Genomic DNA, 13,232 nt, shown 5'->3' with positions numbered 1-13,232 from the left:
TGGAAGGAATTTTTTTTAGAGAAAGACAAGGGGCAATAACTGTTGGTTTGCTATTCGGTGTTCCCCCAAGTCTCCCGATAAAAATGGTACCTCACTTGCGAGGGTAGGCCTAGCGCCCGCAACAGGAAATGCCCCAAAACACAACATGGACACATCATATTTTCAGAGAGAAAACAGCTGTTTTTTGCAAAGTGCCTAGCTGTGGATTTTGGCCTGTAACTCAGCCGGCACCTAGGGAAACCTAGCAAACCTGCGCAGTTTTGAAAACTGGACACCAAGGGGAATCCAAAATTGGGTGACTTGCGGGGCTCTGACCAGGTTCTGTTACCCAGAATCCTTAGCAAACCTCAAAATTTGGCCAAAACAAACACTTTTTCCTCTCATTTTGGTGACAGAAAGTTCTGGAATCGGAGAGGAGCCCCAAATTTCCTTCCACCCAGCATTCCCGTAAGTCTCCCGATAAAAATGGTACCTCACTTGCGGGGGTAGGCCTAGCACCCACGACAGGAAGTGCCCCAAAACACAACGTGGACACATCACATTTTCAGAAAGAAAACACACACACACACACACATCAATCCCTGGTGCCCACCGGGGGCAGATTGGCCTAATAGAAATATGCCAAGGCCCCCTTTGAAGCCTCTCAAGGCCCCATCACATGATCGGAAGAGAAATGGCCTCTGATGAGGTCCGTGCGCAAAGCGCGCTGACCTCATCAGACGTCACGGGGGCAGGAGGGGGAAGGGGAAGGTATTCCCCTTCCATCCCTGCCTACTTTGCCAGTGCCAAGAAACGTTGGTGTATGTGTGCTTACAAGCATTTGCAATTCAAATAGCTTTGCCTCAAAAATTAACAAAAATAAAATGTAGACAGGGTTTAGCATAATGAATGGGAAGTTACTTTCTTACAAATAATAAATGCATAAATGTTTATGTTGCTTCTTAGTATGGTTTGCAGTATGTAAATGCCATCAAATGCATTCACACATAGAAAAGCTATGAAAAGAAAACAAAGCGACAGTTAAGACATAATGAAAGGGTGTGAGGCATCGAATATCCAGAGAAAGTACAAAACAAAAAGGATGAGTTACTTACCTGTAACTGCAGCTCTCCAGTATTGGTATCTTTCATAGATTCACATGATTGAATCATTCCCCGTTGAAGTTCAAGTCCCATGGTACCATAATGAAGCAGTATATATCACCACCTTAGGCTACAATGGCAATGAAAGTCTGTTTAATAGCCTAGCGATGTCTTTTTTTTTTTTTTTTTTTTTTTTTTTAAAGGACCAAACTTGAACTATAACCATCCAGGCGATAGCACCCTCTAGAACACTCAACAGAGGCTGCCTCCTTAAGATTTTCAAGCACAAGTGGGAATAAATAATCTAAAGCTATAAGGAGTACCTCTTCAGGGAGGAAGGTGGGTCACATGTAAATATTTTAAAGATACCAATTTTGGAGAATTGCAGTTACAGGTAAGCAACTTATTTTCTTTTCCAGTATTGGATCTTTCATAGATTCACATGCTTGAATCAGAATAGCAATCATTTACTGTATTTGTAGGTCTTATAGTATTAGCACAATTAAGGGATGTTGGGTAGAAAATATATACATAACATTCATATGCAATTTAATGAATAAATATCATACATTAAAATCTGCATAAATACATACAGGGAGTGCAGAATTATTAGGCAAGTTGTATTTTTGAGGATTAATTTTATTATTGAACAACAACCATGTTCTCAATGAACCCAAAAAACTCATTAATATCAAAGCTGAATATTTTTGGAAGTAGTTTTTAGTTTGTTTTTAGTTTTAGCTATGTTAGGGGGATATCTGTGTGTGCAGGTGACTATTACTGTGCATAATTATTAGGCAACTTAACAAAAAAAAATATATACCCATTTCAATTATTTATTATTACCAGTGAAACCAATATAACATCTCAACATTCACAAATATACATTTCTGACATTCAAAAACAAAACAAAAACAAATCAGTGACCAATATAGCCACCTTTCTTTGCAAGGACACTCATAAGCCTGCCATCCATGGATTCTGTCAGTGTTTTGATCTGTTCACCATCAACATTGCGTGCAGCAGCAACCACAGCCTCCCAGACACTGTTCAGAGAGGTAGACTGTGTTCCCTCCTTGTAAATCTCACATTTGATGATGGACCACAGGTTCTCAATGGGGTTCAGATCAGGTGAACAAGGAGGCCATGTCATTAGATTTCCTTCTTTTATACCCTTTCTTGCCAGCCACGCTGTGGAGTACTTGGACGCGTGTGATGGAGCATTGCCCTGCATGAAAATCATGTTTTTCTTGAAGGATGCAGACTTCTTCCTGTACCACTGCTTGAAGAAGGTGTCTTCCAGGAACTGGCAGTAGGACTGGGAGTTGAGCTTGACTCCATCCTCAACCCGAAAAGGCCCCACAAGCTCATCTTTGATGATACCAGCCCAAACCAGTACTCCACCTCCACCTTGCTGGCGTCTGAGTCGGACTGGAGCTCTCTGCCCTTTACCAATCCAGCCACGGGCCCATCCATCTGGCCCATCAAGACTCACTCTCATTTCATCAGTCCATAAAACCTTAGAAAAATCAGTCTTGAGATATTTCTTGGCCCAGTCTTGACGTTTCAGCTTGTGTGTCTTGTTCAGTGGTGGTCGTCTTTCAGCCTTTCTTACCTTGGCCATGTCTCTGAGTATTGCACACCTTGTGCTTTTGGGCACTCCAGTGATGTTGCAGCTCTGAAATATGGCCAAACTGGTGGCAAGTGGCATCGTGGCAGCTGCACGCTTGACTTTTCTCAGTTCATGGGCAGTTATTTTGCGCCTTGGTTTTTCCACACGCTTCTTGCGACCCTGTTGACTATTTTGAATGAAACGCTTGATTGTTCGATGATCACGCTTCAGAAGCTTTGCAATTTTAAGAGTGCTGCATCCCTCTGCAAGATATCTCACTATTTTTGACTTTTCTGAGCCTGTCAAGTCCTTCTTTTGACCCATTTTGCCAAAGGAAAGGAAGTTGCCTAATAATTATGCACACCTGATATAGGGTGTTGATGTCATTAGACCACACCCCTTCTCATTACAGAGATGCACATCACCTAATATGCTTAATTGGTAGTAGGCTTTCGAGCCTATACAGCTTGGAGTAAGACAACATGCATAAAGAGGATGATGTGGTCAAAATACTCATTTGCCTAATAATTCTGCACTCCCTGTAAACACATGGAACCAAAACAGGCTCCCTTTATTGAAATGAGTTGTGTAGTTAAACCAATCCAACCGCTGTATGACTGCGCTGTGCCGATACCAGATAATGATGCATGAATTATACGCACACTTTCCCAAGTCACAGCATGACATATCTTCTCCAGAGGCACTTCTGCAAACAAAGTAGTTGAGGTGGAAACTGCCCTAGATGAGAGCACCTTGGTTTTCTCTGCAAGGAGCTTGCTAGTCTGAGTGGCAGAACTGGAATGCAGCTGAAATTAATTGAGCGATGGTTGCTATCGTGACTGGGCGACCCTTACAAGTGTGTTCATCTGAGTCCAAGAGTTGGTTATTTGTCATGAGTTGTTTAGTGCGAGGTAAGTAGAATTTTAGATATCATTTGATACCTACCATATGAATAGACCTCTCAGCTGGTGATGTTGAATTCGGGAAGAAAGTCTGAAATATTATAGGCTTACTGAGGCAAAATTCGAAGGAACCTTCTGGATAAATTTTGGATGCGTTTTGATAAGTACTAAATTGCCTGTGAGGCGCAAGAAGGTTCTTGGTTTGAGAAAACCTGTATGTCCTCAACTATCTTGGTCGAAGTGAGGGCTAGTAACTACGTGATCTTCCATGTGAGAAACAGGAGGTGTGTTCTGTGAATGGGTTTGAATAAACTCTTTGTGAGTTGAAATAGAACTATGTTCTGGTGTTAGTCCGGGGAAGGACTACTGGAGGAAACCTGTGAATAATTATTTTATGACCTGTTTGATGATTCTGCAAGACCAGAGAGAAAGGAAAAGTGCTGAGCATCTAAATCTTGATATTGCCGCAAGCCGTAACTTAATAGATGCACGTACAAACCGTGACTGAGCTAGTGAGAGGAGATAGGGTTGTTATATGCCAGATTATGCTAGTACAGGATGTAGGTTTGATTTCTGGCTCCATAGACAGAAATGTTTTCATTATTGTTTCCATCTTTATCATGGCTTCCGCCTTGACTTGGAGAGGATACACCTGCAGTCCTGAGGAATATTGAGATCTTTGAATTAATGGAAATTAGGAGTTGTGCACGTAGGAGGAGAGAGGTCAGGTCAGGATGAAGAACATGGCCTCAGTTCATCAAAAGTTTAGAGGATGTTGTAAGGTGAATGTGGTTGTATTCCGAAGACTCTGCTATCAATAGCAGGAAAGCTTGGAGGCTGAGTAGATGGCTTTGAGCTTCAGGCGATTGTTATGCATGCTCTTCTGCAGTGGAGACATCTTTCCTTGAATTTGCAGGTTCTGTAGATGACTGCCCCAGGTCTCCAGGGAGGCATCCATAGTCATTACGAAGTGAGGTATTTGAGGTAAGAATGTGAGGTCCTCTGACAGGTAGGAGGTCTGGGACCACTAGGCTAAAGCTCCCATCATACCTGTGTGAAGATCACCAGGCCCTTGAATTACTCTAGTTTGCCTCTATTGTTTTTGTAGCTGTTCCTGTAAGGCTCTCATTTTCAGGCATGCAAGAAGGATCAAAACCTAATTAAACAGACGCACTGAACTTTTTTTCCCTCTTCATTCCAGAGCCAGTTCCTAGAGCCTTCACTGCTGGTCTTGGGATTGAAAGTTTGTCTTCAACAGTATCTAGTGTTGCGGCAAAGGAACAGCATCTTCTTGGATGAAGAAGCTGAGGATCTTTGATAATTCACAAAGAGACCTAGTTTGTGAACCGTTACCCAAGCCTTCGTGGCCTTGGACTCTTGAAATGCTGTTGGTGCTTTTATCAACCAGTTGTTAAAGTAGGGGAACACCTGATTACCGTTTTTCTTGAGAAAAGCTGATTTGAAGACAAATTAGAGAACTTTGATTTGGGGGGGGGGGAATGTGGAAGTATGAATCGTGTAAATTCAGAGCTGTTATGTGGTGTTGGAAAGGGTGCCACGTAAAAGGATTATTTCTGGAAATAGTGGTTTAATTTCCATAGGTCTATGATTCGACACTCCTTTGTTACGTGTCTGTGAGGAAAAACTGAGAATAGTATCCTGCTCAGAATGTGGGCCTTTCTCTATGAAACCTCTGCATAGCGTAGCTAGCACTTCCTGCTGAAGCAGATGGAGATGAGGTGTGCGCCTTCATTTTAGTGGAGGAGTGGGTGGAATCTGGGTGAACGCCAACGTCTGACTATATGTGATGAGATTCAGGACTTGTGTGTGTCCAATGCTATTTTCTGCTATAGATGCCAAAATTGTTTCTCCCACAGGATGGTGTAAACAGCACCAGAACGTTGTCAATGTAGATAAGCTAGCCCAAGGGCTACTGAGAGGGTCCCATACCTCTGAAATCCTCCTTTATACGGATAAGTATCTCTTTCGCGGGTCCCCCTAAGGCAGAGGTCTTCAAACTGGGGGGCGGGCCCCCCAGGGGGGGCCTCAAGTGATCCTAGGGGGGCGCCAGACTCTGGGCAAAAGCAACATTACACAGAACACAGGCCTTTGTTTTAAGCAGAAGCATGTTATTGCATTTTTTAAAAGGTAACAGTACTGAACTGCAATGTTTAAATAGGTCTAGGCATATTTAAACATTGCCATCTTTATAAGACAATTGTAAAAAATCCTGAGGGGGGGCCAATAAATTTTGTTTTTGCAACTGGGGGGGCACGGCATTAGAAAGTTTGGAGACCACTGCCCTAAGGGGTGTTTTCGAAATTGTAATGTGCCAAAAGATCTTGTAATGTCAGAGTTAGTCCTGACTAACTGCAAGGTGTCATCGATGTGCTTGCCAAACAGAATGTCGTGCATGGTAAAGTAAAAATATTAGATACAATTGCACCACAGATTCTAAATGTTGTAGCTTTGAACCAACCTTGGGGTCTAAGGACCACTGACCCTGCCACTTGTGGGAATCCTATTGAAGCTATATCTATAGTGCAAGCTATGCTGTCTGATGAGGACGTTTTGCTCCCCTGCAGAATCTTTTTATTGTTGTCCTTTCTGTATTCCAGCAGAAATGCTCTGAATGTGGCAGTGTCTGACCACATCTGGTGGTTATACCTGCCCTGTATTAAGAGTGAATTGGCAGCCCCTACGGTAGCCCCAGACATTGCTGATAACGTTTCCTTGATGGTTAGGTGGGGTTATAAGTGACAGTGTTTCCCATGAATGCAATTCCTCCTGGATATATCAACAACTGGAATAGGTCTAACAGCTTTTCTATTTAAAATCATAAAGAAAAACAAACGGATTGCTTGTTTGCTATTGGAAGTTGGAAGAGTTTGACTGCTCATTCCCAAAGGGTATAGAAACCACCCAAAATCATCTGGTGGGCGATTCACCAGTTGTGGACGCAGCATGCCCTGTACTAGAGCTACATGGACCTGACCGATGCTTTGAAGTTGGAGCCGGAGCGAAGTGGTGAAATTGCTCCACATATTGCCACTCCATACATTGCCGACTGTTGCAGACATGCTCATATTAGTCCCCTTAATTAATGACATTAAGTTTTTCTGGATTATGTGTTTTCTTGTTGTTGTCGGTTATGTGTTTTCGTAGTCGTTTATATTGTCATCAAGATCGTCTGAGATAAGGTGGATGTAGATGACTAGGCTGACATTGGCAATGTTTGCATCCTCTAAGATGATCTCTTCTGTGACAGTCATAGATAAGGGCCGTCGTAGAGGATGCAGTCATAGATAAGGGCCGTCGTAGAGGATGCAGTCATAGATAAGGGCCGTCGTAGAGGATGCAGTCATAGATAAGGGCCGTCGTAGAGGATGCAGTCATAGATAAGGGCCGTCGTAGAGGATGCAGTCATAGATAAGGGCCGTCGTAGAGGATGCAGTCATAGATAAGGGCCGTCGTAGAGGATGCAGTCATAGATAAGGGCCGTCGTAGAGGATGCAGTCATAGATAAGGGCCGTCGTAGAGGATGCAGTCATAGATAAGGGCCGTCGTAGAGGATGCAGTCATAGATAAGGGCCGTCGTAGAGGATGCAGTCATAGATAAGGGCCGTCGTAGAGGATGCAGTCATAGATGAGGGTCGTGGTGGAAGATGCAGTCATAAATGAGGGCCGTGGTGGAAGATGCACTCATAGATGAGGGCCGTGGTGGAAGATGCACTCATAGATGAGGGCCGTGGTGGAAGATGCACTCATAGAGGAGGCCGTGGTGGAAGATGCACTCATAGGAGGAGGCCGTGGTGGAAGATGCACTCATAGGAGGAGGCCGTGGTAGAAGATGCACTCATAGGAGGAGGCCGTGGTAGAAGATGCACTCAGAGGAGGCTGTGGTAGAAGATGCACTCAGAGGAGGCTGTGGTAGAAGATGCACTCAGAGGAGGCTGTGGTAGAAGATGAAGTCATAGAGGAGGCTGTGGTAGAAGATGCAGTCATAGATTAGGCCGTTGTAGAGGAGACAGTCATAGGCGTGGCCACCACAGATGAGGCTATCACAGACAAGGTTATGGTAGAGGAGGCTGTCGTAAGTGACCGTCGTAGATGAGGCTGTCATAGGTGACTCTCGTAGATGAGGCTGTCGTAGACAACAGTTGTAGCCAATCATAACAGATGAATCTGTTGTAGACGACCATCTTCGACGAGGCCATCGCCTGAGGTCGTCATTTTGTTCTGGATTACGTGTGTTTTGTTCTTGCGGACGATTATGTGTTTTCGTAGTCGTTTATATTGTCATATAAATGGTCGATGAGGTGGAAATAGATGATTAGGCAGACATTGACAATGTTTGTCATACAAGAGGTTGTGGTAGAGGATGCAGTCATAAACAAGACCGTCATAGGGAATGCAGTCATAGACAAGGCTGTCAGAGGATGCAGTCATGAACCAGGCCGACGTAGAGGATGAAGTCATAGATTAGGCTGTGGCAGAGGATGCACTCATAGATCAGGCCGTTGTAGAGGATGCATTCGTAGGCGAAGTTGTCGTAGACGAGGCTGCCATAGACGAGGTTATTGTAGCCCAGGCCGTCATCATAGATGACTGTCACAGACAAGGCTGTCGTAGGCGACCGTCATAGAGGAGGATGTCATAGGTGACGTTGTAGATGAGGCTGTTGTAGACTACCCTTGTAGATGAGGTGGTCATAGACAACCGTCGTAGACGACCATCATAGAGAAATCTGTTGTAAACGACCATCTTCAATGAGGCCATGGCCGAGGCATGGCCACGAGTACATCGTAGATGAATGAAGCAGATGATGCCATCGTAGATTAGGTCATCCGTAGACGAGGATATCATAGATGAGGCCGCCTGTAGATGAGGCCGACCGTAGACGAGGCAGTCATAGGTGAGGAAATAATAGTCTACATCGTTGTGGTACTGGACGTTGTCATCGTAATTGTTGTTAAAGATTGACAGCGGGTTTGCCGTGGATGCCTCATTGTCAGGTTATGAGGATCGCCCTGATGTAGTGTCAGGGTTGAAGAGGGAGTTGAGGGACTGCTTCTGATGACGTTTTTTCCCAATTTTGTCTCTCTGTGAGAAGTGCCTAAGAAGACTCACTAAGTCTTTATGTTTTTTCTGTGCACCTTCAGGGCACCTTGGCACAACCTCTCCTGTGAGGTGAAGAACCCTCACCGTCCTCATCATAAGTGACAGATTTAAGTTTCTGTAGTGCCAATAATAGCCTCATCTCAGAACATGAGAGTTTTTGAGGAAAGGTTTTGATATAGACATAGTCCTGTACCTTGTTTTCTGCTACTTTGACATATTAGTGCCAGGGTCAGAGAAATGAAACATGAAATATAATCTTAGATGATCCAAAAAGTAGTAATAGCTGAAGATACTGAGCAGAGCTCAGGGAGACTTCCTTCCCACAACGTGCGGTAAAAAAATCTGAGGGACTTAGCCTCTGTTGGTGGTGTTCTAGCCTGTCACCTGACTGATTATAGTTCAAGTTTGATCCTTTAAAAAAAAAAGAAAAAGAAAAAAAAAAAAAAAAGAAGGACATAGATACGCTTTCAAACTGACTTTTTTATTGCCATTATAGCTTATGGTGGTGATGTATACTGCTTTGTTATGATTTCGTGAGACTTCCACTTCGACAACAGGGAATGATTCAAGCATGTAAATCTATGAAAGATGAAATACTGAAGAACTGAGAAAGCCCAATGATGGGAAACAAACAGAGGAAGATCCTTTTGTAATGGAAAAAAAAAAAACAATTATTCAAGATGGACTCCAGGGTTCTGAAATATTTGTTACCATATGATAAAAAGATTATAAACAAAATGAATAAGCTTAACAAAAGGTATTACTGTACAACCCTTTTCAAACTGGGATTACCACTACTATACTATAATATATATGTATATAAAAGGGCAGGAGCTACTGACAGTGGTTCGCTATTTACCTCTATAACAAACAACTCCTACAGGTGGTGGAGAAAATATGAGTATTCGTTTCCTCAGAAGGGCAAACTTCCAGAGTACGAGGATCTGCTCCCCAAAAAACTTGATGAACTGTGACATGCAGCCAGCTGGGTGGGTGATCTATGGAAAGAGAAGGAAGTCAGCATAACTGAGCAAAAGCATACTTCAAGCAACCACAAACAAGCAGCCTGCATAAGTTCTCATATGAATAAGGAATAACACAGCAAGCTCCCAACACTGTAACAAGAAGGCATACACTGACGGCCAACTGAATGAGTTATTTCTGGGAACTGATACAGCCAGAGCTATACGCAGCGCTTTCCTCAAAAGAACGCACACTCAACAAAATGAATAAGATCAATAGTAGACAACAAAACAGCCTTCTACAGACAAAATAAAATTCAACAAACTTATTTTGGCGGTGGTCGACATCAGCAGGCACATTTATGGTTGTAAAATGCCACTGATTCTAAGATACAAACAAGCACAGTACTGTTGCTGACTAGGTGTTAGGCAAAGTACCTTAAGTAACTCCTCATGCATAGATCCTGGTGTTGTACCATAGCATGCCTTTTGTTTCAGATACAGACCCTCTGCTTCTACAAGCCTATTTTGTGTTTGTTGCTGAGGTTAAAGTCAACACACTGCAATATTTGCTGGTATGTATCGCTTCTCTGAGAATCTCAGGCCAACACTGGTAACCTTTCTATGAAAGCGTCAATACAATTAAAGAATCCAATCAAGCAAACCAGATGCAATGAGTGTAGGAAGTTGGTTGCAGTAATAAAACAAATTTTATGTGGACATGCTTCTAGATGAGACAAATAATGATCAGGAGTGGTTTACTTTAAGTACTAGTAAGCAGTGGTTGACTGCCTCACAGTATAGTGTCTTCTGTGTTGAGTTTGATTACCTCAGTGGATTTTATAAACATCTATCCATGCTTTTTAACATGGAAAATAAATGGAAAAGGTTACTTTTAACTCTTAGTTTGCGACTAATGTTGTAGATCATTTTCAAGATACATATCTGGCTATGTTCATATAAAATATATATTTTTTAAAAACACAATAGTGCTGGTATTATCTTCTTTTTTCGATGGGCATTGTCCTAAGCACATGAGAAAAATTTCAAAAAGTTAGGCACAACTAACAGGTTCATCAAAGGTTATCAGTTTTCTTAAATGAATACTAAAACTGTTTAGTCTATCAAGTCATTAAAATTAGGTAGCTCTGTTCAGGCTGCACTGTACAAAGTCATTTGCGAATTCCTATGTTTGTATCCTCTGTGTGGTGGTTTTAAATCTACATGAAATGTTTTAAACATTGGCTTCAGATTATAGGTAGTTTTACATTCTTGACCACAACTGGGGATTTATGTTAGTTTTGGCACGGTTATATTCCATAAAGCCATAGCTCTAAACATATGGGAATGCTGATTCTAATAGATATATATATATATATATATATTTTTTTTTTTTTAAGGTGTAACGCAAGACAACGCTTTTGTCATTTAGTGGAATGGACTGACATCTCACGGCAAGTGAGAATCCTTCTTTCCAGAGCACTCCAAACCTAACTGCTCAGAAGTGGATTACTGTTGGAGTCAGGTTTCAATTACAGAGCAATACTATGGAACATAGACTGCAACCAGAACTATTAGGGAGCACTGCCGCCTTTACATGCTCAGTCAGGGGCACTACTTGAGCGAGACACAACAAGTAACATTTGCTTCTAGTTTTAAGCACAAAGTTGAGGTTCTGTCTCTTCCAGATAATCAGCAAGTAAACTTAATAATAAGAAAATATATTGTGGTGAAGAGGAATATGAAATACCAATTGTTACTTTCTTTGCATTCTCCTTGAGAAAACCATATTGAAAAAAAATCCTCATTCGGAGCAGACCACACTGCCCCTCGAATATAGCTAGACCTACTGGCACATTTCTTGGACACCTTAGAATGTGCCATGGCTTCTCTCGCATCCTGGTAGAGAGTTATTTATCAAGCATCTACAGAAAACACACTTGGTAATACAAAAATAGCTGCATGTAGTGCTGTACATGTGTCTGAACTAGGGGTGTGTTAAGATTTCATTATGGAAAAGACTTAATGAGAAGTGTTACAGTTTCTCACAAATTAACTTTAAAACTGTTTTCCTTGTGACTTTTATAATATTTTTTCCACAAAAAACAACTGAAGAAGGGTTCAAACGTCTCAATTTTATCACTAAGTCTACATACAGCAAAACGTCTGACCTAAGGGTGTTATTTCTAAAATGTATAGGAAGTTTAAAAGAGGATACCTTTAAATACCCCTAATTAAGACGCACCAGTTTAAGTAAAAGAAAGATAAATGCTGACCTATCAAACTTTGCAGTACATGGAGAATCTGTATTTATGGACTCAGGTGAAGCACATGGCAGATTTGTGATGCTCCAGACCTCAAGCTCTGTCACCACAATGGTATTTTACTTTAAAAAGTCAAGTGTTTGAGAGCACACTGCCTAGAATGGGCCCCATCCTACGCTGTTCCTGGAACCCACCTACTTTGTTAGTGTGATTTCTGTTGTAAATACATAGTCTTCCCCAGGACCTAGGGTATATGTTGTACTTGAAAACTAATATATTAATGAATTAAAAATCATTCACAACTTTGTCAGTTAGCAAACATCTGTATTTGACATTATTCGAAAATTCTGAAGAAAGGGGTTATCCAACACTGCAAACCCATAAAATGTAAACACAGGCCGCTGTCACCACCGTGCCCTGCAGACCTCTTCATGCATCTTGTTTTATCGTAGGGGACAAAATGGTCCTGCCTTACTGTCCGGGCAGACCAAGGCACCGTCTTTATCCTACCCCTCTTACCTTCATCTCAGGGTACATATAACGATGGATCGATGGAATCCAATGGACTGGCTGTTGACAAGCGTGGGTCCCTGTACCAGGCAGAAGAATCCCTTTCTTGTCTTCATAGAAGGCCTCCAGGTGGGAGTAATAGCCTGGGATCTCCAGCTGGTGTCTGAGAAGAAGAAGAGAGCTGATATATTTCAAAGAAGCAGTAAACCCTGTAGAATATTCTAAAGACATGGAGACTTGCATTGTCCACTTCATGCAGGCAAGTGTCACTACATTGTACCAGGGAACAAAGAAACATTGCTACACTATCCAAGAAGTCGCCAGTAATCAAATACATCAACGTGGGGGTCAATACAAATAAAACGAACAAAAGGTAGTGGGTGAAGAATAAATGACCATGAGGCAACAGTATACCCACCACAGAATGCAGAAAACAAGCATTTGTTCATCATCATAACAAAGCTTCAATTGATAGGCTAAATGCCCAATTAGGAAGAAAAATGTATCTTTACAAGGTTCCTTTTTCAAACCTGAACTATGGATCACCGGCTGAAATTTGAAGTTGGAGACACCAAATGAGGCAAAAATGTATTTTCCTTTATGTATGTGTTCATCCATCATGGTAATCAGGACTCTCGATGCTGCTAACCACTGTTATTCTAGTTCAGGAACAAGGTCTGGAACAATGATAACCCTGTGGTCTACTCATTTTAAAAACAGTCATACTTTTTCAAATACCTTGAGTCTCCTACTTTCACCACAGTCTCCACACAAAGCCC

At 42.1% G+C, this 13,232-nt stretch overlaps 1 protein-coding gene across 1 annotated transcript in view; it reads right to left on the bottom strand.

Annotated features, from left to right (window-relative positions):
* Nucleotides 1-13,232, bottom strand: part of DENND11 (DENN domain containing 11) — a 139,223-nt gene that overhangs the window by 31,423 nt on the left and 94,568 nt on the right. Inside the window, exons 4-5 of the mRNA XM_069227973.1 lie at nt 12,463-12,616; nt 9,577-9,715 (exon numbers count right to left, since the gene is read on the bottom strand). Of these exons, the coding sequence (XP_069084074.1) occupies nt 9,577-9,715; nt 12,463-12,616 (293 nt within the window). The remainder of the gene's footprint in view (nt 1-9,576; nt 9,716-12,462; nt 12,617-13,232) is intronic.

The sequence above is a fragment of the Pleurodeles waltl genome, chromosome 4_1 (assembly GCF_031143425.1).
Source record: "Pleurodeles waltl isolate 20211129_DDA chromosome 4_1, aPleWal1.hap1.20221129, whole genome shotgun sequence".
Taxonomy (NCBI): domain Eukaryota; kingdom Metazoa; phylum Chordata; class Amphibia; order Caudata; family Salamandridae; genus Pleurodeles; species Pleurodeles waltl.
The sequence above is the reverse complement of the archived record's forward strand: the minus strand, read 5'-3'. Positions and strand labels throughout refer to the sequence as shown.